The 23,024-nt window shown below is 35.7% G+C and overlaps 1 protein-coding gene across 1 annotated transcript in view; it reads left to right on the top strand.

The window, feature by feature from the left end:
- ipo11 (importin 11) overlaps nucleotides 1–22,785 on the top strand; it is a 172,617-nt gene extending 149,832 nt beyond the window's left edge. The window contains exon 30 of the mRNA XM_081349379.1: nucleotides 21,668–22,785. Coding sequence (XP_081205505.1) covers nucleotides 21,668–21,832 — 165 coding nt within the window. The 3' untranslated portion in view covers nucleotides 21,833–22,785. The remainder of the gene's footprint in view (nucleotides 1–21,667) is intronic.
- Nucleotides 22,786–23,024: the final 239 nt, after the last annotated feature.

Genomic DNA, 23,024 nt, shown 5'->3' with positions numbered 1-23,024 from the left:
AAACTGACTTAAATAAAAAAATTGTTGAATCTTGTTTAACATAAAAAGAAAGTTATTTTGGTGAGTTAAACCAGTGTAAAAAGATATGGTGAACGTATTGATCATATAATCTTTTTATCGGACACATACCTGGAACGCTTTGACACGGAAGTGGTATATTAAATTACGTTAGTGTTCTGCAGAAAGTCATAGAGTGTTCAGAGCAGTTTCGAAGGAGGACCGGAGTTCATATTGCAGTGAGAGAGGAAACTAATCGAGGGAATGGACACAGCGAGCAATCAGTCCGCACATAACAGGCGGTGGGGTGCCCAACAGACAGTAGATAAAGTCAAAGAGATGTATTACGCTACAAATCTACACTGACACAGGGAAGGTGCAAGTTCCCCCTGGTTAATGATGCACAAAATGGATTAAAAGGAAAAATGTACTTTTTTTTTATCACTTTTCCCAGCATGAAGCAGGTTTAGATTTAAAAGGTTTTATTTCAAATCATCACATCCATTTAACCACCCAACTGTCATGATGTTACGGACAGGGTGATATTTGTGCAGTCAGTCCCACACAAAATTGGTGCCAGCGGATTTAGACAGCGGGATAGTTCTGAAATAGGGGCGGCATTAACCTTGTTTAACCTTGTTTCCCAAACTGGTTAAACTGTCATTCTGTTGCAACTGATGTGTAGTGTGCATCATTGCCATTATAAAAAGAAATGGAACTGAAATGGTTTCCCCTTGGTGTGTTTATAGGCATTCGGCCCTCTGGCATCTTTTGTAATTTATAATAAAGCTCTTTAGTTTTTGTATTTTATCCTGACTCAGTGAAAGTAAATATAGATTGTGTAATTAAGAAGATGGTTTTGCTTACACTCATTCATACTGACAAGTAGCGTCCAAGACGGCATATGGCATCTCAGGGCTATTTATTTGAATTGTATTAGTCATTTTTTTTGATGATGTGAACAGGATAGGTTAAATATGCTTAATCTTTTACTGTTGATGCTGCCTCTTACATTAGTGTCTCTGTCATAGTCAAACTCAATACTAAGGCTCATCCCTGCCTTCTTTTTTCTTGTCAGTGCCTGCCTTCTCTCATTATTTGTTTGTATGCTTCAGGGTTTGAAGGTCAGTCAAAACAAGAATACCGAATTAAAACCGTTTGCTTTCCGGGATGCGATATTGCATAACCCAAATCCATCTATTTAGTAAGCACATTTCACTCTGATTTATTACCCGTGAATCCCAGGGTGTGCCAGTCAGCCTGTTAAATGTCTTTTTTATTTAATACTACTCTGAGCGAAACGCTCCTAATTTCACACACTTTTAATTTTTCACTTTTCATTGACCTGGGGGCGGGCGTGAAAAAATGTGATTGTTTTAAATTATTGGCTCTTGATATCGTCTGCATCCAAATGTGTTATGGCCTTGTTTAGACTTGCTGCAGAAGCCTACACTGCCATTTGGGGTCGGTAAGATTTTTGAAATGTTTTTTAAATGAAAGAAGTGCTTACCTAAGGGGCCATTCACACAGAACGCGTTTTTCCATTCCACTACGCTTTTTCCCAGATGTTTTTTGATGTAAACATACTAGACGGACATCTTTAACCGCTGCCCTCGCGTCTTGCACCTTTTGCAGCATCTCGCGCATGACTCGCCGTTCTAAAAATGCAGCGCTCATGTTAAAATAATTTTTAAAAGCCCCGTCACGAGACCTTGCAGTTTTTCCCCATGCAGCATATATTCTCTGGATATATTCTCTGACTCCGGATCGAACATATAAGGCTGAATATCGCTACTGACAGATGCTGACCTTTTAAGTGTGTGAGATTATCCTTTTATGTTGTTGCATGGGCTCTTGAAGCTCCGCCCTCTTCTTGAAAGGGGCCTGGGAGCACCAGCTCATTTGCATTTAAAGGGACATGCACAAAAACTGTGTTTGTTTGCTCACCCCCAAAAAGTGGCAATTTTAACATGCTATAAAAATGATATGGGGGGGTATTTTGAGCTAAAACTTCACATACACACTCAGAGACATCAGAGACTTATTTTACATCTTGTAAAAAGGGGCAATCCAATGTCCCCTTTAAAGCTGGATTTATTTGAACAGTAATATTGTACAATATTATTAGAATAAAAAATATATATATTATGTAATTTATTCCTGTGATGGCAAATCTGTATTTTCAGCCTCATTACTCCAGTCTTCAGTGTCACATGATCCTTCAGAAATCATTCTAATATGCTGATTTGATGCACAATAAACATTTCTTATTATAAATGTTGATACTGCTTAATATTTTTGTTGTAACCGTGATACAATTATTTTTTCATAATGCATTGATGAATAGAAAGTTCAAAAGAACATCTAAAATAAATCTTTTGTAGCATTATAAATGTTTTTAGGGCACAATTTAAGGCATTCTTGCTGAATAAAAGTACCTACTGATCCCAAACTAAATGGCAAAATATATTTTCCCCCATTGATTCTAACTTATTATCCAGTGGAAATAACTTATTATTGAGAGGAATTAACCTGTGACAGGGTTTTTTATTAAAAAAAAATTTATTAAGTTTACTTTGGTGAAATTACTAACACTTGTAGCACGACATTCAAATATTTTATAGCCTAGTTTGAACCTTTAGTATAACTTTTTTTTTCTCTCCAGATCATTAATGTTAGCATATTAGATGGTTGCATTAGCATATTATTATTAAGGGAATCAAAACTAAATTAGAACTCAAAATCGTGTTAGACAATCATCAGTAATGTATTCAGCTCAAGATTTCAGGTTTTTTTGCAAATCACATAAAAATACAATGATTATGAAATAATAACAGCTTTCTTCAGTCTGCCTATGAAAACTTTCAAGCCGGCCCTCATGCCGTTAGTCTAATTAGATTATTATGTGATTGTTATCATAGCATAATAGTAATATGCTAATTTGGACTGGACAGCAAGGGAGAGGAAAATGGCACATGGGAAAGAAAGATATTCACACTGCTTTGGCAAAATGAAGAATAATGTTTATAGTAGGACTTAAATGGACATTTTGTCTTTTATATACAGTACCAGTCAAAAGTTTGGAAACGTTACTATTTTTAATGTTTTTGAGAGAAGTCTCTTATGCTCATCAAGCCTGCAGTTAAAAAAAAAAAAACAGTAAAATTATGAAATATTATTACAATTTAAAATAATGGTTCTCTTTTTTAATATACTTTAAAATGTAATTTATTTTTGTGATGCAAAGCTGAATTTTCATCAGCAAGTACTCCAGTCTTTGGTGTCTTATGATCCTTCAGAAATCATTCTAATATGCTGATTTATGATCAATGTTGGAAACAGTTGTGCTGCTTAATATTTTTTTTATAACCTGAGATACTTTTTTCAGGATTATTTGATGAATAAAAAGTTAAAAAGAACTGTATTTATTTAGAATATAAATCTTTTGTAACAATATACACTACCGTTCAAAAGTTTGGGAACAATAACTATTTTTTTTTTTAAGAAATTAGTACTTTAATTCAACAAGGATGCGTTAAATTGATAAAAGGTGATGGTAAAGATTTATATTGTTAGAAATGTTTTTATTTTGAATAAATGCTGTTTTTATGAATAAATGCTGTTAACGTTTTACTCATCAATGAATCCTGAAAAAAGTATTCCAAAAAAATATATTAAACAGCACAACTGTTTCCATCATTGATAATAACTGAGTATCAAATCATCATATTAGAATGATTTCTGAATGATCATAAGACACCAAAGACTGGAGTACTTGCTGATGAAAAATAAATTACATTTTAAAATATATTAAAAAAGAGAACCATTATTTTAAATTTTAATAATATTTATAATTATAATAATATTAGTTGTTTTTTTTTTTTGTTTTTTTTTTTAACTGCAGGCTTGATGAGCATAAGAGACTTCTTTCAAAAACATTAAAAATAGTAATGTTTCCAAACTTTTGACTGGTACTGTATTTTGCTTTTTAATGGACCTAATGACTGTTTTGGTGGGTATCAGAGTTCTCGTGTAAGACCCTGGTTAAATTACTTGAAACTTTTGTCATTTGTTTACCTTGTGTCATTCCAAAACCGTATATGCTACGATTGTTTTCTGTGGAATACCAAATGAAAAACTTTGGGTTGTAGTTCTAGTCTTTTAAATACATAAACCAAATAAGTTGGTTTCCAATCAACATTCATTGTGGCTTTAACTTTATTTGGATGGTTTTGTTTGTCACCGTTCTGTATTTTCTGTAGTTCCATGCAACCATTTTAAAGGTCTTTGACCTTTTCCACACCTAAATGAAGAGCTCTCAGCATGTCTCAGACAGCTTAACCTTCAGTTTGTTGATTGGACCATACTGAGAACCCTCTCAAGCGTTCTATACTCTCTTCTGTTTTCCGTGGCCACGCATTAGCGGCGCTAGCATAACAGCACTCTTGTCCTCTAGAGCTGCCTCTTAGGATCGAGCAGCACTTCTCTTTCCTCAAGTGACTGAGAGGATTGTGTCAGTGGTGCTTTGAGTCAAGTTAATAAGTGGTGTCGGACACATTTTTGCTTCATTTATTGGAAGCATCATGCAAGGCTGATCTCTTTCTTGTGTTTCTCACATTTAGAGGGTGTGTTTAATTCATTGGTGACAGACAGAGTCTCTGGTATCCAGTAGGCAGCTCTCAGCAGAGTGTTCCCACTAGAGTCACGATTGACTCTTAATCTCAAATTGCCCCATGGGAAGCTTTCCTGTAATTGGCAAATAAGCATTATCTTAAAAATGCATATGCCATGTTGTTAGTCACATGATCTACCAGCGTCAGTTGCGCCATTTCACTGCCATTCATAAATCCTCACCCGTGACCTCATGGGATAGTAAAGTGTCCATCGAATGCGCACTTCAGAATCTAGGCGGAAGTAATTGCTCATCCAGGGATTTTTCACCTACTGTTTTCGCCTCGCTGTCTAAACCCCGGCTAAAGTCGCAGAATCTAATAATGAGATTAAGAGTGTCAAAGTAGTCATAGCCATAAAAATGACAAAAACATTTGTGTGTTTATTGTGTTTTGTGTTTATTGCTCTAAAAAATTATAGATTATACCAAGGGCTTTGAGATACAGTACCGACATTTTCATTTATAACATCATAAATACTGAAATTAATCATTTTATTGACACTACATTTTATTATTTTGTGCAAAAAAATACCAGAAGTTGGCTTCCTAAACATTGATTTCATTTGTGTCTGGGTTTACTTTCAGCACAGAAACACCTGCTGATTCTTGTATCATTCGGTTCAGAAACATCTTTTCTACAATTATAAATTGCAAACAGACCTTAATATCAATCCGCACGAGCGACAATCATGGCAGTCTCGGTGATGACTAGAGCTGTGAATATAATCGTTTTTATAATCGTTAGGGTAAATAAAGAACGCATATTATATATAGTTGTGTATGTCCTTCAGAAGTAAAGCACTTGCGTCTGATGTTTCGGTTTCAAATCAAGCTCTTATATGGTCCTCCCCATTCGTTTCAATGTTTCACGCTTTTTGGACATGCACATCATAATAAATAAACATTTTCCTGTAAATGTGTCATATATCACTGAAAATGGGAGAATCTCAGCTTTAATATGGTATATGGCACATAGTCAGGATAATTCTGGTTAAAATGTGTTGCAGATTTAAAAATAAACTTGTACTTAAACTTGGAATTTCTCAAAAACGTGAGTTCAGCAATTTTTTTTACTTGATCTTATTCAGTCAGTATTAAAAATATCAAGGTTATATTTTCACAGAATGTTCTTTACATTATGTAGGATGATTTTATGTAGAAAACAGTGAATCACAAAAAATATATATTTTAGCTGGGTTTTCCCAGTTATTTAATTTTGGGCACAGAACAGAAATAGAGGGTTGAGAAGGGAGACGTTTAAAATGTGCCTCCAGGAACAGAGTTGGGGAACACTGTGCTAAATGGCTTATGGGGGAGAATGGGGAAAGTGAATATAGCGAGCAGTGAATAATTTTTGTCATGTGACATAATTTATTTGTTTATTTATGCAATTCATTTTTTTATTTGTGACCATTTTTGTTTAACTAATTAATACATTTAAATATTTTTTTTAGAAAGTTGTCACCTCAATCTAGCTAAAAGTGCATAATGTTTGTCATGACAATCAATTTATATATTTTTTTTTTATTTGATGTATTTTTATATGTAGTTTCTTATTTCTAAGGTCCTGTGTTATAGATTTTTTTATTCATATTTTTATTTTTTTTTATTTTTTTTTTAGATGTTTTTTTAAGTCCTGTGATATAGATGCTTCTAATTTCAGCAGACATGCTGAAATATAATTAGGCTTAATAGCTTTACAATTTAAGTTAAAATTGGCACCGCTTGCCCCACGATCACGTACCTAATTGATAAACAATTAGTTCTAGCCACTTTTTCTTTCAGTTTAAGTAATTATTTTCAGTCTGTAATCTCTTTTTTCTGTAGTAGCAGAGTTTTTTGTTATGCTGCTGCCGTGCCAAAAATGCTAATTTTGACCTTTCGTAATCTCCTGCTTCAGGGGTATATTTAGTCTTGAGAAATTTCAAATAACGGTGTTAAATGTTGAATGTTAACTTCATCTAGACCTTTGAAATGGCCTGATTAGCTTTTTCCCTCTGTAAAGCACAGTTGTGGGGAAAGGAAATATAATCCAGATTATATTTTATGATATACTGAGTTCATTTTGACAGTGAATCTCTTCGGAGAAGTGATATCAATTTCTAATGTGTGAAGAAAGAAGCATCTATCTTTTGTAAGTTATTTATTTATTTTTGCTGTTTTCTTCTTTTTTTTTTGACAATTCGGTAGTATAATTTATAAATGAGTGTTGCATATAAGATGTCAGACTTGAAGTTTCTCTTTTTTAATCGGACAGTTACAGTGAAAGGGGATGGTTTTTGATGTACTCTTGTTTTACAGTGTACAATATTGCTTTAATAGCTAGACTCTGCTTAAACAGACAATTTGATTAGCAGTGGGATTAAAGCTAATTAATACAGGGATACAGTTTTATTGCACAACGGGTAACATTGCTAATACTTTGTCATTCATCTCTCAGTTGTCATGCAGGGTTAAACCGCCAGGACAATTTGCAGTTTTTATTTTAGTGAACCAGAATTGCAGTCTCCCATGTGATTTTAGCAGGGACCGGATTTACGAAAATCTTCAGAAGCTAAATCAATTCTAAGACGTTTATAAGACTGTTCCTAAGTGGATTTCTTAAAAAATATATTTTTATTGTACTGTACTGTACTGTACATTAGGTTCCAGTCTAAGACTTGCTGATCAGCTGAAAAAAAAAACAGCTCAAAAACAGTCTTTTTGTGCTGACTGCAGATTACCATAATAATCATAAGCAAGCACACTATTTTTGTCGCAACTGGCTTGATGGGATTTCAGCACTCGTCATTGGGGTTTTAATGGGCAGTGAATTTTAAATATTTTTTTAAAGGGCCTGTCTCAAGACTGAGTGTTTGTTGAGTTACTTTGCACTCTGTTTTTCTTGCATCTTCTTTACGTTATGGGTAAACATGATCGATCATTGTTTACATTGTCAATAATTGTTTTCAGAGTTCAAGAATCTTCAGAGTACTCATGCACATCCCTAGTAATAGTAATATGTATTTTATGTAGCTACAGCTAGTGTTATGTTGTAATTCAATAAACCTCTTACACTAAGTCCTAACCAGGTGCGATGCAACGGTGCGACACACGATAAAAATTATATATAATCAAAGTTTTTGTCCCAACCAGACATGACGCGATATGTGAATTTGTGAAATGTGAACATACAATGGCAATGATAATCTCAGGTACTGTTATATTATAGCTATAATTCACCTCAGATCTTGAAAATAAAGGAGTATTTAAGGTTCAAGCTCAATGTGAACAAGCACATGTATTCTGTGACAAAGAAGTTTGTCACTCAGTACTGTATGTATTTTTAAAAATGTTCAGATGGTGTAATATTTATGAATTTGATTATGTACTTTTCCATATCATTGTGAGTGCAGTGCAGTTCTTACAATTTTTTCTTAAAACTGCTCTAAAGTTATAAATATATTAAATATAGCAGTTAAGAACAGGGCTTAAAAATCAGAAAGTTCACTCCAAACAGAATCAGTATTTTAACGTTTCTGTTCATGCGTTCCTAAACTCTGTAACCTGTAAGTTAGTCATAATGCCTCAGAAGCGGCCGTTCATACTGTAAATGAGGAGATTTAAAAAAGAATGGCTTTTAAATTGTTTGGATTTATTTACAACACAACATAATCCAAAGATACACAACAAATACCAAAAAAGCACTTCAAAGACAGAGACCTTTGTGCCATTCCTAAAAACATTGTACATACCTTTCATTTCCAAGATTTTCACTTTACCGTGTTCACGTACAGAGACTCATGTGAATGTTGAAGTCCTCAGTGGCATCTGGGCCCTGAAAAAAAAAAGTGAACATTCTGATATCAAGAGAAAGGCCTGCACGATTTTGGAAATAAATATTAGATTTTTCTGGTTAAAACTGCTTTTTAAAATTCCTTTTTAAAATTCACAGAATACACACACACACACAAATGTTTCCAACAATATATAATATAATGAACACCAGGTTTGTTGTGCCTTGTAGGCATAAGGTATATGCGCAGTGCTGGATAAAATAATAATAACAATAAATAACCTATAGCAGTATAAATCTTCCAAAAGATTTCAGTAACAACTAAGCTAGAGAAAAATATATTGATTATCATGTTACATCAAATGTTTCCATCCGTTATGATGATATGAAATGAGATAATAATAAAAACATGAAGCCGTTTGGTGCGTTTTGCTTTCATCCAAAATATGATACAGTACATTCAAACGCGATCGCGCAGCAAAATATTAAACATTTAAACGCGATCGCGCTCAAATATAAAACATTATGGTTACCATATATATATCTACGTTTGAGCAGATATCCTCAAACACAGTAACAGTAAACACGGGTCTAAAAATTATAATATTCCCCATATATCTAGCAACAGTTCAACTGCAACGTGACATTTATGCAACAATAACAAACTAATATGTAAGAATTTCTTACCTTATCTTTCTTGTCTTCAAATCGCGTTCTTCTTCTTCTGAGGTAGCCTAAATCCAATGTAAGCTCAGGCACGTCTTTCAAACTCGACGAAAAGTGAAATGAAGTGTTTTGTTGTTGAGGTAATGAGCGAGTCCGCGTTCCATGTGGAGATTTGCATGTGAATATCTTTTGCGCGAGTGGGCGTGGCCAAATTAACTGTAATGAGCAAGCGTTTGAGAAGCTGGACATCTTGTTGGTTTTATACAAATTACTTAAACAGAGAATATTTGTTTTCGTTTTGAATCCGATCATTTAAAAGTACACACTTAAATGTTTATAAAGGTATATGGCTCATAAATGTGTGACAAGTATTCGCTGAGTTTTGTTTCAGTTTATAGACGTGCTCAAGAAAAAAAAGTTCACCGCGACGGAGAGGCAGAACGCACACCCTGTTTATTTTCTTTATTTTACAAAAGCACAATGTTTTGATTTGATTGTAAGTGGACACATACAAAAGGAGAAATATCACAGATTCTTTTTTTATATTTCTTTTTTCTGTATGACCATAAATGACGGAGTAATTTAAGTTTATAGTGCTACAATGTGGAGAAAATCCAGCAAAACGCGCCCGCGCGTTTGTCGACCTCAGAGGGTTAAATAGTAATGCTTTTACGTTTGATGACATACAGTATCCTCGGAAAATCTCCTGACATCCAAAAGCTAATCCCAGTGCATTGTCATTGCGACTTACCTATGATGACTAGGCCATAATATTTGAATTCATGATTGGTTGACTGCTAAATTAAAATTAAGAAGAATTTTATGCATAAGAATGTTTTGTGGATCCATCCTCAATATTGTTGTCAGTTCAGCTTAAATGGATAAAATGTATAACAGCCTCATGACATAAGAAAATTCAGCATAGCTGCAATTCAGCGTTTGTCTTTGACTCGATGTTAAACATGGATACAACATTGTGAAAAGCAGTTTGCTCTCCAAAGGCTTTAAGACTACAGCAGCCTTTCACTTGGAGAATTCCCTTCATTATTAAATGATCCGGCGCTGTGACACGTCTGTCAGCGGGAGATATTAAAGTCACTGGCCCGAGTAGGGCCACCCGCTACTCCTTTTCCTTCTGTGTGACCCAACAGATTAAAGAAAAGCCATTGCTTGTCAAGAACACAGAGGAAGACAATGTCGCTCACAGAAGAGGATGATGGTTGATTCTGAATGACTGAATGCACAATTTGTATGGGAAAGCGCTGCTTACATTTAGTCCATGGCTTCTTTGAGTGACTTGATGAGGCTTAAAACTCTAATTAGAAATTCATGAAGCATGGCTCCATCTCTTTGATCCACTCCCTCATTACCAGCCCAGCAAAGTGGATGCAAAGCACACCATTAATATCATTTAGAGTCTATTTTAAGAGCCGGTGGAAGTGCACAGTAAGCAAACGTGGGCTTAACCTTTCAGACAACTTTGTAAGGTAAGGCAAGATTTATTGGCAACTCGGGAAGTAAATTACAGCTGCCCCATCATCCCTGAAAATTTTGATCTACATAAACAGTGAGGTTGACCTTTCCTTTTGGAAAATGGATTTATGGATTGGCTTTTAATACCTTACAGTACTAGTCAGTACAGCTATAGTCAGTGGCCGTACTATTGGCTTTGAGGTTTAAACCAAAGGGCAGAGTGCCCTGATGTAGTTTTGTTTGTGCAATACTGATAATATTTTTTTTAATAAATTACTAAAGTATTTCTTGTTAATAAGACAATGAAAAAATTAAGATCATGACTAAATTGTGAAGATGAGTAGTTAATATTGAGTCCATCCTAAATATGAATATAATCTTTATTAATAAATATTAATTTATTTAAATAATATAATTGAGTAAAATATCAATACATAAATATTAACATAGTTATATAATATAATATTATATAATATAGCATAATAAAAAAGCTATAAAAATATTTGTATGGCCAATTTATTTGGCTTATCATAATTTCGACTCCTAAAAGTCATGCTCTTGGGAAATGCCTTCTAAATTGCACTAGGAAATGACATGCAGACGAAGTTATGCATAATAAAAAGGTGTTGTAATCTCCATTTTGGTTATTTTTCAGAGGAGACAGAAAGGGCATGAAAGTTTGCACATGTACAAATGGTATTGGGGGGGGTTTCTAATAAATCTAGAAACTTGCTTGTGCAAAATCTGCAGCAGAGATTTTAATGCATGAGATCTCAGGACCATTTGAATGAACATTGATTTGTAGCGAATTAGAGACTGAGATTTTGAGATTGTGTTGGACACCAAATGGTTCTGCAGTCTTTTTTCTGATAGCTGAGATGTCTTTTCTTTTGTGGAGTAGACACTTTATGGCTATATGAGATAGTGCCCATAATATGATTTTCTCTAATGGCTTTTCTTTTACAAATGTACATAAATGATTTTGTTTTTGTTGTTTTCCCTGAGACTGAAATTGTTGCTTATTACGTTTCAAAATCTTCTTTATCTTCTACACCCCCACAGCCTCATCAGTTCCCTTTCATGGACACCAAACCAAAAATATTTTCCTATTAACACTCTTACTACTATTGCTACTACTATAATTAATCATTTGTTTTACAGGCATTAATGAGAAAATAATGTCTTTTTTGTATTCTTGTGAAAAGGTGTCACATTGGGCTTAATTTATGAAAAATGAGCTGAATAATTTCCTGTGTATATACGTAAAACTATTCTTGCTTAAATGTTTGCAATCAAATCACTGGGAAGATTTACACAACAAGGTATTTATGAAAGATTTGCACAGAAATGCATAGTCTTTCATGAATATGGCACAATATTTTTCTTACGTTAGAAAGAAACTGAAAAAAAAATCATGACTGTTTTAATCTGATAACTCTTATATAGATGACAGATGATGCTTGAAGAAACCTACCTGGAGAAAAGCTGGTTTAAACGCTAAGGGTGGACACACCAAATATTAATTTGATTTAGTTAATAGAAGTTAGTTGTTAAATACAATCTAAGCAAAGTGTTGCAAGTACCGGGGTGCTCACAGTACATGAACTTCTAGCTATTATCAATTTTCTAACTTCCTGACTAATGTCTGTTTAACATATTCTAGTGTTGTAATGTTCTTAATGAAAGTTATTATACAGTGTTACTAAGTAAATCTTTATTTTTTTTAACTTTAAAGTCTATGTGGGGGATTCCCGAAGACACTGGAAAAGGAGATCAAGGGTCCAGTCAAGCTTAAATATAGATGACTGCCTTTACTTTTAAGTAAAGTTGAGACTGAATATTGGCATTTACACATCTTGTCTTCAAAGTTTTTGACATTATTCAGGAAAATCTTTTAAAAGTTCATGGTGGCTCGAGCAGGATTTCTTCCAGAGGCCTCTCTGCTTTATAGTACTGGCTTGGCTCAGAATAATACTTCAAAGTTCCTTTTTGGATTGCCTTTTTCCTTAAACCCATCCTTGTTTTTCAACAAAATCCTTCAATTGTTCAAGGTCCTAGCGCTTCCTGTGTCTAACTGCCACTTAGGTCTCAACAATTTATGGTCTTGGAGGTTTCGATTAAGCAGAATGATCCATGTCCTACAATAAGAAACCATTTTGATGACTTTGAGGACAGATTTCACTCCATAAACTAACAAATTTTTCTTAGAGATATTAACACCCTTTGAAATTCAGGGTCTTTCCTGTGTGAGAGCTGACAATGCTGCTTCATATTGTCATCCGATCTGCATGTTTGCTCATGAATGCTGCTTGGAGTGAGTGGTGGAATTTAAAACCGCATTTTATTTTTTTATTTTTTGAAGCTGTCCAGTTGCAATTGATAGACGTATTGATTGTGCTCCAAGGAAAGCATCAAGGTTACATCGGATCACTGGAGAGATCTGATTTAGTCTATGTACAATTTTGTTTGACTACCAAGGTCACAAGCAGCACCATTTGTCTATTGATTCCTATGTTTCAACTTTGATACTGTAACTATGAGGCCGTTCCTTAAAAGGCACCGCATGATGCACCTTTCCCCTGGTCATGGGTTAGTATTTTAGCTATTTTTACATTACCAGCAATATAGTTTTTCTTCTTTTTTTCTAATAAACAGGGTACAACGGGGCTAAAGAAACACCCTAACAAAAATGTGCTTTTCACTACTCTCGTACTAAATGATTGCAGAAAAAAAATATACAGTATGTTTGTATTGAACATTTATGGAGCAACAGATTTTGTGTAAAAATTATTTATAAAAGTGGTTTGGTTTGTTTTGTTTAAAAATCGTATAGATGTATGAGGTTGCAAGGTGGACGTTTTACCCCACACACGGCATATTTGCATAACCATAGTGAATAACTGTACATAATGAATTAAGTTGAATGCGCATACCTTTTAAAGCATAAATCTTTATTCAGATATCAGAAGAATAATTTTGACATTTGAAATACAAATGCTGAGGTGTTTCACCCGTCATCTGATCTGATATTCGCTACTGTAATGAAGATGAACATAGCTTTTAATAAGCAGTGAAAATCCCCGATTTGAACAAATACCTTTTTTATATGTCTAGAACGTTTGCCTTGTAAGGATGTAGAGGGAGACTTATAAAAACACTGACTCGTTAGGTAATGTTTTCTCATTAAAATCAGATGATTTCCTATTAATTCAAAAGAATGTGAGGGTATACTAGGGAATACCAATATGGCAGCATGGTGGCTTCACTTTTTATGGAGTCATGAGCAGTGATGGGAATAACGGCGTTATAAATAAACGCCGTTACTAACGGCGTTATATTTTTCAGTGACGAGTAATCAAACTAAATAATCAAACTGTTTCCTCAGTTACAACGTCGTTACCGTCAATAAAATGCGCCGTTACTATAATTGAGCTCACTGAAGCGGTTTTCATCCGAGTAGGCTGTCTCTCAGCCATAGGAGCTGCAAAGTTTTTTCTCTGGTGTGTGTGTGTTTATGAGGCGCTGGACTGGACAAAAGGGAGGCTAACGCCGCGAGCGCGCTCAACAGTGCGCGAGAGAGACTAAATGTGTCTGAGCATAAATATTATATTTATAAATAAATGACACATTTCAGCATTAGAATAATCTCTGTAGCATATTGGTATCATATGCAATGTTTTAATTAGTTTATATAACATAAAACTCCAAAATAACCTGCAGGGAACGTTCAAAGAAAACATCTTTGTTTGAGCGACTAGAATTTGGCTAAAATAACCTCTGATGATGACGTTCTCTGTAGGTTATAAAAATAAACCCCCAAAAGATTATATTTTATTATAATTATTTATGTTGGTACATTGTTCAGTATTATATTGAGAGCACTTTTTGTTAAACTTACTATTGTGAGGAAGAAAATACTTCAAGTAGGCTATACAGTATGTCTACCAGTGGTAAAGGTGTGTGAGTTATGTAATTTTAATTATATGCACTAGTGTATGTGTATGTATATTTTTTATTTCTATTTATTTATTTTTGGTACATTTCTTAAGAAGCATAATTTATTTTTAGACTTATTTGTTGGCCAGTTGTGGTCTGTGCAATAAATATAAAAAGTTTTAAAACCATCTAAAACCACTGTGTTTTGTTGTTCCACTATAGTAATGATAATATTTTAATATTTAAGTTAAGAGGTGTCTCTCACATTGTCCCGCAGCAACATTAAACTAGTGTAGATTAGTGTACAATGTTTTATAATAATAAGATGTTCTATTTAGTCTCCATTTCATTAATTTAACATTTCATATTGGGGGTATCCAAGAAATTTCTTATATTTAATAAAAATTATATATTTTTTTTAAGTAACGCAGTAGTTACTTTCCCTGGTAATTAGTTACTTTTGTAATGATGTAATTCAGTTACTAACGCAGTTACTTTTTGTGAGAAGTAACTAGTAACTAAAACTAATTACTTTTTTAAAGTAACTTAACCAACACTGGTCATGAGCATATAGATCAGTGCAATATTTCTGTTATAAATGCAGTCTTGGTGTGAGCATAAGAGACTTCTTTCAAAAACATAAAAAAATTCTTACAGACCCCAAATTTCTGAATGGTATTATATTATTTATATAAGTGGTAATATAATATTAGTAATATAATAATAATAATACTATAAGATGCTACTTTCAGTCCTCAGTGTACCTTTAAACTCCTCAGAAGAGCCTTGGCTTTAAAACACTATGATTCATTCAGCATGTTGCATCGTGAAATGTTAAAATGTCATCTGGTGTAATTGGGTTATAGTTTGTTTAGTGTATATTACTGTGTGTATTGCCAGCAGTGTCAAAGCAGTTCTCTGTGAAATCAATCCATTGTGACTTGTAAATTCACTTGGGAAGAAAAATAAGCTGCTATTAAGGCTAAATCCCTCTGGACTAAATGTCAAGAGCTCACACAGTAATATGGGGAAATATTATCTCATTGTTTTCTTAGACACCATATTTTTATTTGTACAAAATTAATATATATACAGTATATATACATATAAACATTTCCAAACATTCCTTTTGCCATTAATTGTAATAATCCATTGAGATTATTACAATTATATCGACACAGATCTGGTCTCATCATCATCGAGTCTGTCTGGGATTGCACAAAGAAACAGAAAAAACTTAGACTAAATCCAGAAAAACTGTGGCAACGTCTCCAAGACACTTGAAGTTAGTGGTGGGGACCTTTCAGTGACTTCAATGCAGGTTACATCAGTCAATTAAATAATGCTGATTGAATGAAACAAGGTTTTAAACAAGGGGGTTATTTGAACTTTTCACACCATCTTGAGCGAGGCTAAACTGAAAAGCGACGTGGCGCGGGGTTACGCTGAATCTGATGCTTCACTTCATAGAGATCAATGCATTGACCAGGGCTGACGCCTGTCATGTGAAATCCCCTTAACCATTGAAAGGATGCTACTACAAAAATATTGTTAGTACATTATATTATCAGTGCACACTGACATGGCAAATTTTGTTGTTATTTTTACAAAATTATTACTTGACCTAGAGAAAGAAAGCTATACCAGACACAGGTAATCACACACTCTCTTTCATAATACTCTACTCAGTAATACTATTAACTGAAGCAGCACATTTTTTTGCTAGTTCTAAAGTGACATTTTCGATTTGGCAAGGGATGCTTGGGCTCAACTATTAAACTGTTAATCAAGCCGTGACTACAAGTGTGGGAAAAATAACCATCACTTTTACCCTTTTAATCAAACGTTGAGCTGCGAATTTCACAGACACAAGGTTCTTTGCTTCCACATCCTGCAATTGGTCAGAATCGTGAAAAAAGAATCCTACAAAATTATTGGGGGCACAAATGAGAATGACGCTTCTGATCTGGTGGTTGGGAATCAGATGAATCAGTGATCAAACATCTCAGGGGAAGATGTAAGCACTGGGGCTAAGCTTTCTGTGCAAATGTCTCAGCGAGGGTAAATGTTGAGTCTTGTGTTTTACACCAATATTATGTGGAGAGAGAGACTGTGTGTTAGACATTTGTCATATTTAACCTTTTTGGAGGATATATCAATTTGCAGATGGTGGCATTTGAAATCATTAAATCCAAAAGTACTGCAGAAAATGACTTTTTGTTCCTCTTTTATTTTTCATAAAATTTAGCTGCCAGAGTTAATTTAGTGTGAATTATAATCACCAAAGATCACAGCTGGCATTGTTAATGCTCATCACATTGACAGATGTACGCTCCATGACACATCTTAATGTTTTTTAAATAAATATACTTATGCGATGTTTATGCAATATTTACAACTATAACATTGCTGTTGAGGTTTACTGAAAGCATCAAGTGCCAATACATCAATCAGCATGTGTCAAAGAGAGGGTTGAAATTACACCATCCTAAATAGACTTCCCTAAATGTTACATTTACTTAGATTTTTCCGGTCATTTGATGCATAATAGAGCTTAAAACATCAAATTAATATATATGCAGCGATGTTAATTTTAATCTCTCTCTCTCTCTCTCTCTCTCTCTCTCTCTCTCTCTCTCTCTCTCATTCTATCACTCTCTCCATGTCCCTCCCTCTTCATTTGCAGAGCATTATTTATATCTTACATTGTGGTATTCAAGGGCATTACAGTTTGCCACTGTATGAGTGCAGTGATTACGTTACATCATTAAAAATGTAACAAATTATTAAAGACTTCACCCTCTGAAACATGATCTAATTTTAAAATTGATGACAGCTTGACTGGTCATACACCTAAAAATATATAAGTATTTTAAAATATTCCCATAGATGGTTAATTTGAGTCATTTTATCAATAAATCCTAATAATGTATTGTTTTCCTGTGTATGACAGAAAGAAAGGGTGACACTTCTTTGTCTACGCAATGGAATGATGAATTCATCTTAATGAGGATGGGGACGTCAGCCCTTTGTTTTAGCACAGTCGGCCACAGCAGTGATTAGCATATAAATACTGAGAGGGAATCGATGTCTTGTATTTTCATTTCTTTCTTCAGGAGTTAAGTCACATTTGATTAAACTCGGATCAATGCCTTTTCTTCTACACCAAGAAAATTCCTTCACAATTGTCTGCTGACATCTCAATGTCTCTGTCACAAAAAAATGTGCTGAACAGATATAGATATCAAGTAGATTTGACTTATTAAAAGGGAGAACAGAAAACAATTCTTAGGATCATGTTCCAGCATCGAGAGGGTTTTGCACTTGTATTTCTTTATATCCACAAATCTTACATTAATAATTTAAACACATTTAGGTATGAAGAGTTCGAAGAGTTCACTTCGAAGAGAAGTGCTCTTGGAATTGCTCCCTTTATTATTATTCCACTTCGAAATGAATCGCATTTTTTAGGGCCTAAACATGCTCAATCTCATGATGAAACTTTGCTCATGCGTCAGAACTGGCGAAAATGTACATCTCATATGGGTTCAGAATTAGGTGTGGCAAAATGGCTCGATATCGCCATCTATAAAATTTCAACGAATTGCCCCTCCCACTACATTTCACAGATGCATACGAAATTCAGTACATACATGTGACGTCCCAATACCTATAAAAAAGTCTCTTGGGGCGAAGTCCTAAACGCAACATGAATTCAGCTGTTTTTAATTTCTTCCTTTAATTTCAGCTGATTTTTGTACAGTTCCCTTTTAGTCGCTAACGTTCGACGTAACATCGACGTGACATCGTAATTGAGATCACTTCAGGGAAGCCCTAATATCTTTGAGTGTCTACAGAACGAGCCAATGGCCGCTGGCGTGCATGAATCGCGTCAGTCACGCGCCCCGCAGTGCGGGAATAAACAGGAAGCGGGCACACGCACACATTTTCTTTCAATTCGAATCCGAGCTTCCTGTTCATCTCTGAAATCTACGGAGTGCTTCTGAGTGTTGAAGACTCTCTAAATGGTGTAGGTATGACGGAGCGTGCAGCGAGTGGCCGCAAACATTTCTATGTTCAACAACTTGAGCTTGTGCATTTCTCTCTTAGCATTTCTAAGAGCTTGTGTCGGTTCGGTGGGCGTTTCCCTCGGTGTACACAGTACACAGCGGCCATTCCCTGGGTGAGTTAGTGGAAAGAATTTTCTTTTTTCTTCACAAAAGAGCAACACAGGCGTGGCACTGCGTCCTTTTCAGGATGTCATTCCGCCTTGTGCGTTTCTGGATGCAGTCGTTCCCTGGCGCCAGCAGACGGCCACAATAGTTGCCTCTCGTGTTCGGGCATTCAGCACGTTGAGGCAGCTTTTGTGAATAGTTCATGTTCCCATTGTGGGAATATGACTATGGCGCATTAAAATCGAGACTCACTTACCTCAAGGCAGGTGCAGTACCCTCGCCTATGCCCCAATCTAGTGTCTATTCTGCACCACAGAATAGGCCTACTTGAGGGCTTCCTCGCCGAGGCAATCTCCGTGGGCCCCTCACACCTCACAAACATGGCCGCCACAGGAGCTTCCAAAAAAACATGCTGGCCCTTCTCATGAACGACCAGTCGTGTCTTTTGGGGCTCTTCTTGACGATCAGATGTCAGTCGCAGCATCGGAGGGGGAGCTTCAGTCCTCTGGAGATGAGGATTTGTCTCCCTTCGGGAGTGTAGTGTTGCCCGAGTCTGATCCACGAGAAGGTCGGGGTTGAGTGGAACCCTCCACCACATCCCGAACCTTCTCGGTTGGTTGATTGGTTTCTCTGGGCGGGCCCTGCTGGTTCTCAGCGTGCTGCCCCGGTGCCTTTCTTCCCGGAGGTGCATGAGGAGCTTACTAGGTCGTGGTCGGCACCGTATAGTGCCAGACCATGGCCTATTGGCTCCTCCTTCCTCACCACCCTCAACGGCGGAGCAGCCAAGGGGGTATGTGGATCTCCTGACGGTGGAGCGTGCTGTTGCGATGCAGCTGCATCCAGCGTCCGCTTCCTCTTGGTGGGGGAAAACCTCAGCAGCAGCAACCACCTAGGTCTCAGCGTGGAGCAAGCCGCAGGAAGTCGACCCCGCCCGTCCAAGCCACTGCCAAACCGGGAGGCAAACGAAGATGCAAACGACCCTGAGACAGGTGACCCAGAGGTGGATCGGGCGGAGAATCTTTTGTTTCCTTTTGTTTCTTTTTGTTTCTGTTCCGGGCCAGTGGTACCCACAATTTCAACAAAAGAGCAGTTTCTGAAACCTCTGGGTCGCAAGAGGGCGCGTGCTTGGTGGTCGACGATGCTATGCCTTGTCATCCTCAGGCCCCTCTTTCATTGCCAGCGAGCAGCAGTGGCTGTGTCCCGGACGTACGGATGCCTCCACACACTCACTCTGAGCATCTGGCTAGCGCTCCCCAGCCTGCCCTGAACACATCTACACGCCAATATTCGGCTAAAGTAATACCGCCACCTGGCAACAGGAAGTGACATGTTTAAAACTGTGATACACTACCAGCAACATACTAAAATATGCCATTGAGTGCTAAACATGCTAGAAACATGCTAAAGCATGCTAGAAACACTTAGCTGAGTGCTAAAGCATGCTATTATCGCCATGAATCAGGAAGTTGTTGTAACTCAAGCATACAATGTCTAATCTGCCCCAAACTTCACATGCTTGATAAGAAACCTGGCCTGAAGACATTTACATGCCAAAATTTAGTTACAGTCATAGTGCTAACCAGCTGGCAGCAGGAAGAGTGGCAAATACAAATTACTTTGACGTAGTCCTCCTATATTTACCTATTTAAATATTGTCCACCATGCTTTGTTTTCCTAAAGGTGCGAGGGCCCTATCATCACTATTAATTTTTATTTTTCTCTTATCAAAGCAGTTCTTAAACACTCAAAACACCTTGACCTTAAAAAGACTTTTGTTTCAGGTTTTCATTTGTTTTTTTAGCATTTGTTTTTGTTGTTGTCATTTTACTTTGTTTTTTCAAAGTTTTAGACGTTTTATTATATGATCCATCATTCTAATGCTGTGTATTGTATTTCATATATTTTTATCTTTGTATGATCCCCTCTTTGTGACAGCTTTAAGTGTTTTATTTCACTGCAGTTCCATATCCTTATATTGAAGTAATTCATTCACACTTATAAACTAACTCTGCAATGGGCTTATTCTGAAAGCCTAGTTCTCTAGAATATATATATTACACTGGCATCCCATAACACACATTCTGTTTGACTTTATGAAGAGTGAGCTAGTGCTTGTTGTTCCAAGTTTAAAATGAGGTCTAAAACTAAATATTTTTTATTAAATAAAACATAATGCATGATTTTTGTGTTTATTTTAGGATGTTAGTGATTTTAACCCTGCGTTACCAAAATTGGGACGTATCTAAATACATTAAAACCCTGATTGGTGTTTTTATTTATTTATTTGTATTAATTTATATTTCATATAATTTTCTAAATTAAGCTGTCGCACAGCATAGATTTGGGACAAACTATTGTTTTATAGCTACTGATAAACTTATTTCTCATACATTAAAAGGAAAATGTTATAAAAAATTATGATAATTTACAGGGTTGAATCATTTAGCTTAAATTAAAAAGTAAGAAATACATGTAAGCAATGTTTCTGAAACACCTTGATTGCCGTCTCAAGTTTTCTTCCAGGAACGTACACGTCACACTGTTCCCTTTTTTTAATAATTCCCGCCCAAGGCATACGCAAAAAAATTGTAGTAACTTGAAATTTGTGATTATGGTAAGGGCCGTGACAATTTTTTATCATTTCATTGAATCGGTTGACCAATCGCAACATACTGGTCCAGCCGACCAATCAGAGCACATTGCGCTTTTCAGAAAAAGGGGCTTCAGAGAGACTGGAACTAAACCGAGCGTTACTGACAGACTGTGAAAAAAGGTGCTGCAATAATGCAAAATATGTGAAAAAAGTGTTTTCTAACATTCAAGTATGAAAACCTATTCCAGTAGACCCCAAAAACAAAATCAAGACTTTGTAAAAGGGCATAATGTGGCCTCTTTAAGAAAATAAATAAAAGTAATGGGGCACCAGAGTTCATTTGCTATCCTCATACTATGTTTTTTTTTTTTCCTTTATAGCTGGCTCTTGAGGACCCTGTGCACAGTGTCTCTCTTCAGCAGTTTGTCTATGAGAAGCTGAAGGCTCAGCAGATGTTGATGGGAGACCAGAGCTTCCAGGCTCTTATGGAGACGGTGGATACGGAGATTGTGCGACAGCTGCAAGAGTTTATCAAGGGCATGTAAGGATAAGACGACAACAGACTGTTAAAACCAGTCCTGAGACCAGAGATGCCAACCTTTTAATGATACCCAGAGAAAATAGCTTCCATATTTTTTAAACACACACTTTGTTTTGCTTCCTCAAACACACCTTTTTCAAAGTTTGAGACGGGGCAGAAATCTACTTAGACTGAAAAAGAGACACTTTAAAAAAGAATGAATTAAATATTGTGAATTAAGTTTTTGTAATGGGAAAAGAGTTTGAAAGCACCATTTAAAGGGCCCAAGCAGTGTTTACACAGTCTTCATATAAAAAGTTGTAATTTTTGTATTTATGTAAAATACACTGCATGACAACATTACTTTTTTTTTTCCTTGGGTGGCTTTTCCCAATCACATTTACTCCTAGATCAGTATATCAGGAACTACTGAAAAGTCATTAACATTTTTCATATCAGATACACATAATGGTAAGTGAATGGATGTAAATGTTAAACTTCCCATTACTATTGCTGCTAATGCTCCAACACTGCACCTCTCATATGAGGTTCACAGGAGATCAGAAGAACCAAATACATCAGTTTAATGAAACAAATGTCTATTTAAATCACAAGTACAGTGCAAATGTATGAGTGAATATTCTTACTGCCGTAGCAAGCTTTCTTTCTTTTTTAAGGACACGCAATACGTGCTTATACATTTATGGAAATGTTTTTGGTTGAAAATGGGATATTAAGAGGCACAGTCATACAGAAGAACGACTGTCACTGTGAAATGATTTTTGAGTCTGAATAAAAGCCTTATGCTTTAAGCCTTATTTATCCACCACTAACACACCTGATATTGTATCTCACATCTGTAATGACATGCATATGTTACATTGTAGCACATTTCGCTCTGTAGTTTTATTTTCACATATGAGCCCTATTTTTTCATTGATGCAGCTTCAATAAAGTTCAGTACAGTCTGAAAACCTCACTTTGTTAGCTTGCTTGTATAAATCCTAATGGTGGACATTTTCTGACTGCATGACCCTAACGCCAATCAGGGACAGTCAGAGCTGAGCTTTTTGGTGTATTATTAAAAATAGCTCTAATAATGAAATAAAGCACAAAAACAAAACTAAACGCACTTGAGTAAATAGTATAAATAGTTTTGGCCTGGCAGCTTCCAACGATCTCCCTTTTCCCACCATTTGAAAGCCCACACTTTCGTG

Source organism: Scardinius erythrophthalmus (genome assembly GCF_964197995.2).
Source record: "Scardinius erythrophthalmus genome assembly, chromosome: 20".
NCBI classification, from domain to species: Eukaryota; Metazoa; Chordata; class Actinopteri; order Cypriniformes; family Leuciscidae; genus Scardinius; species Scardinius erythrophthalmus.
This window is presented reverse-complemented; position numbering and strand designations above follow the sequence as displayed.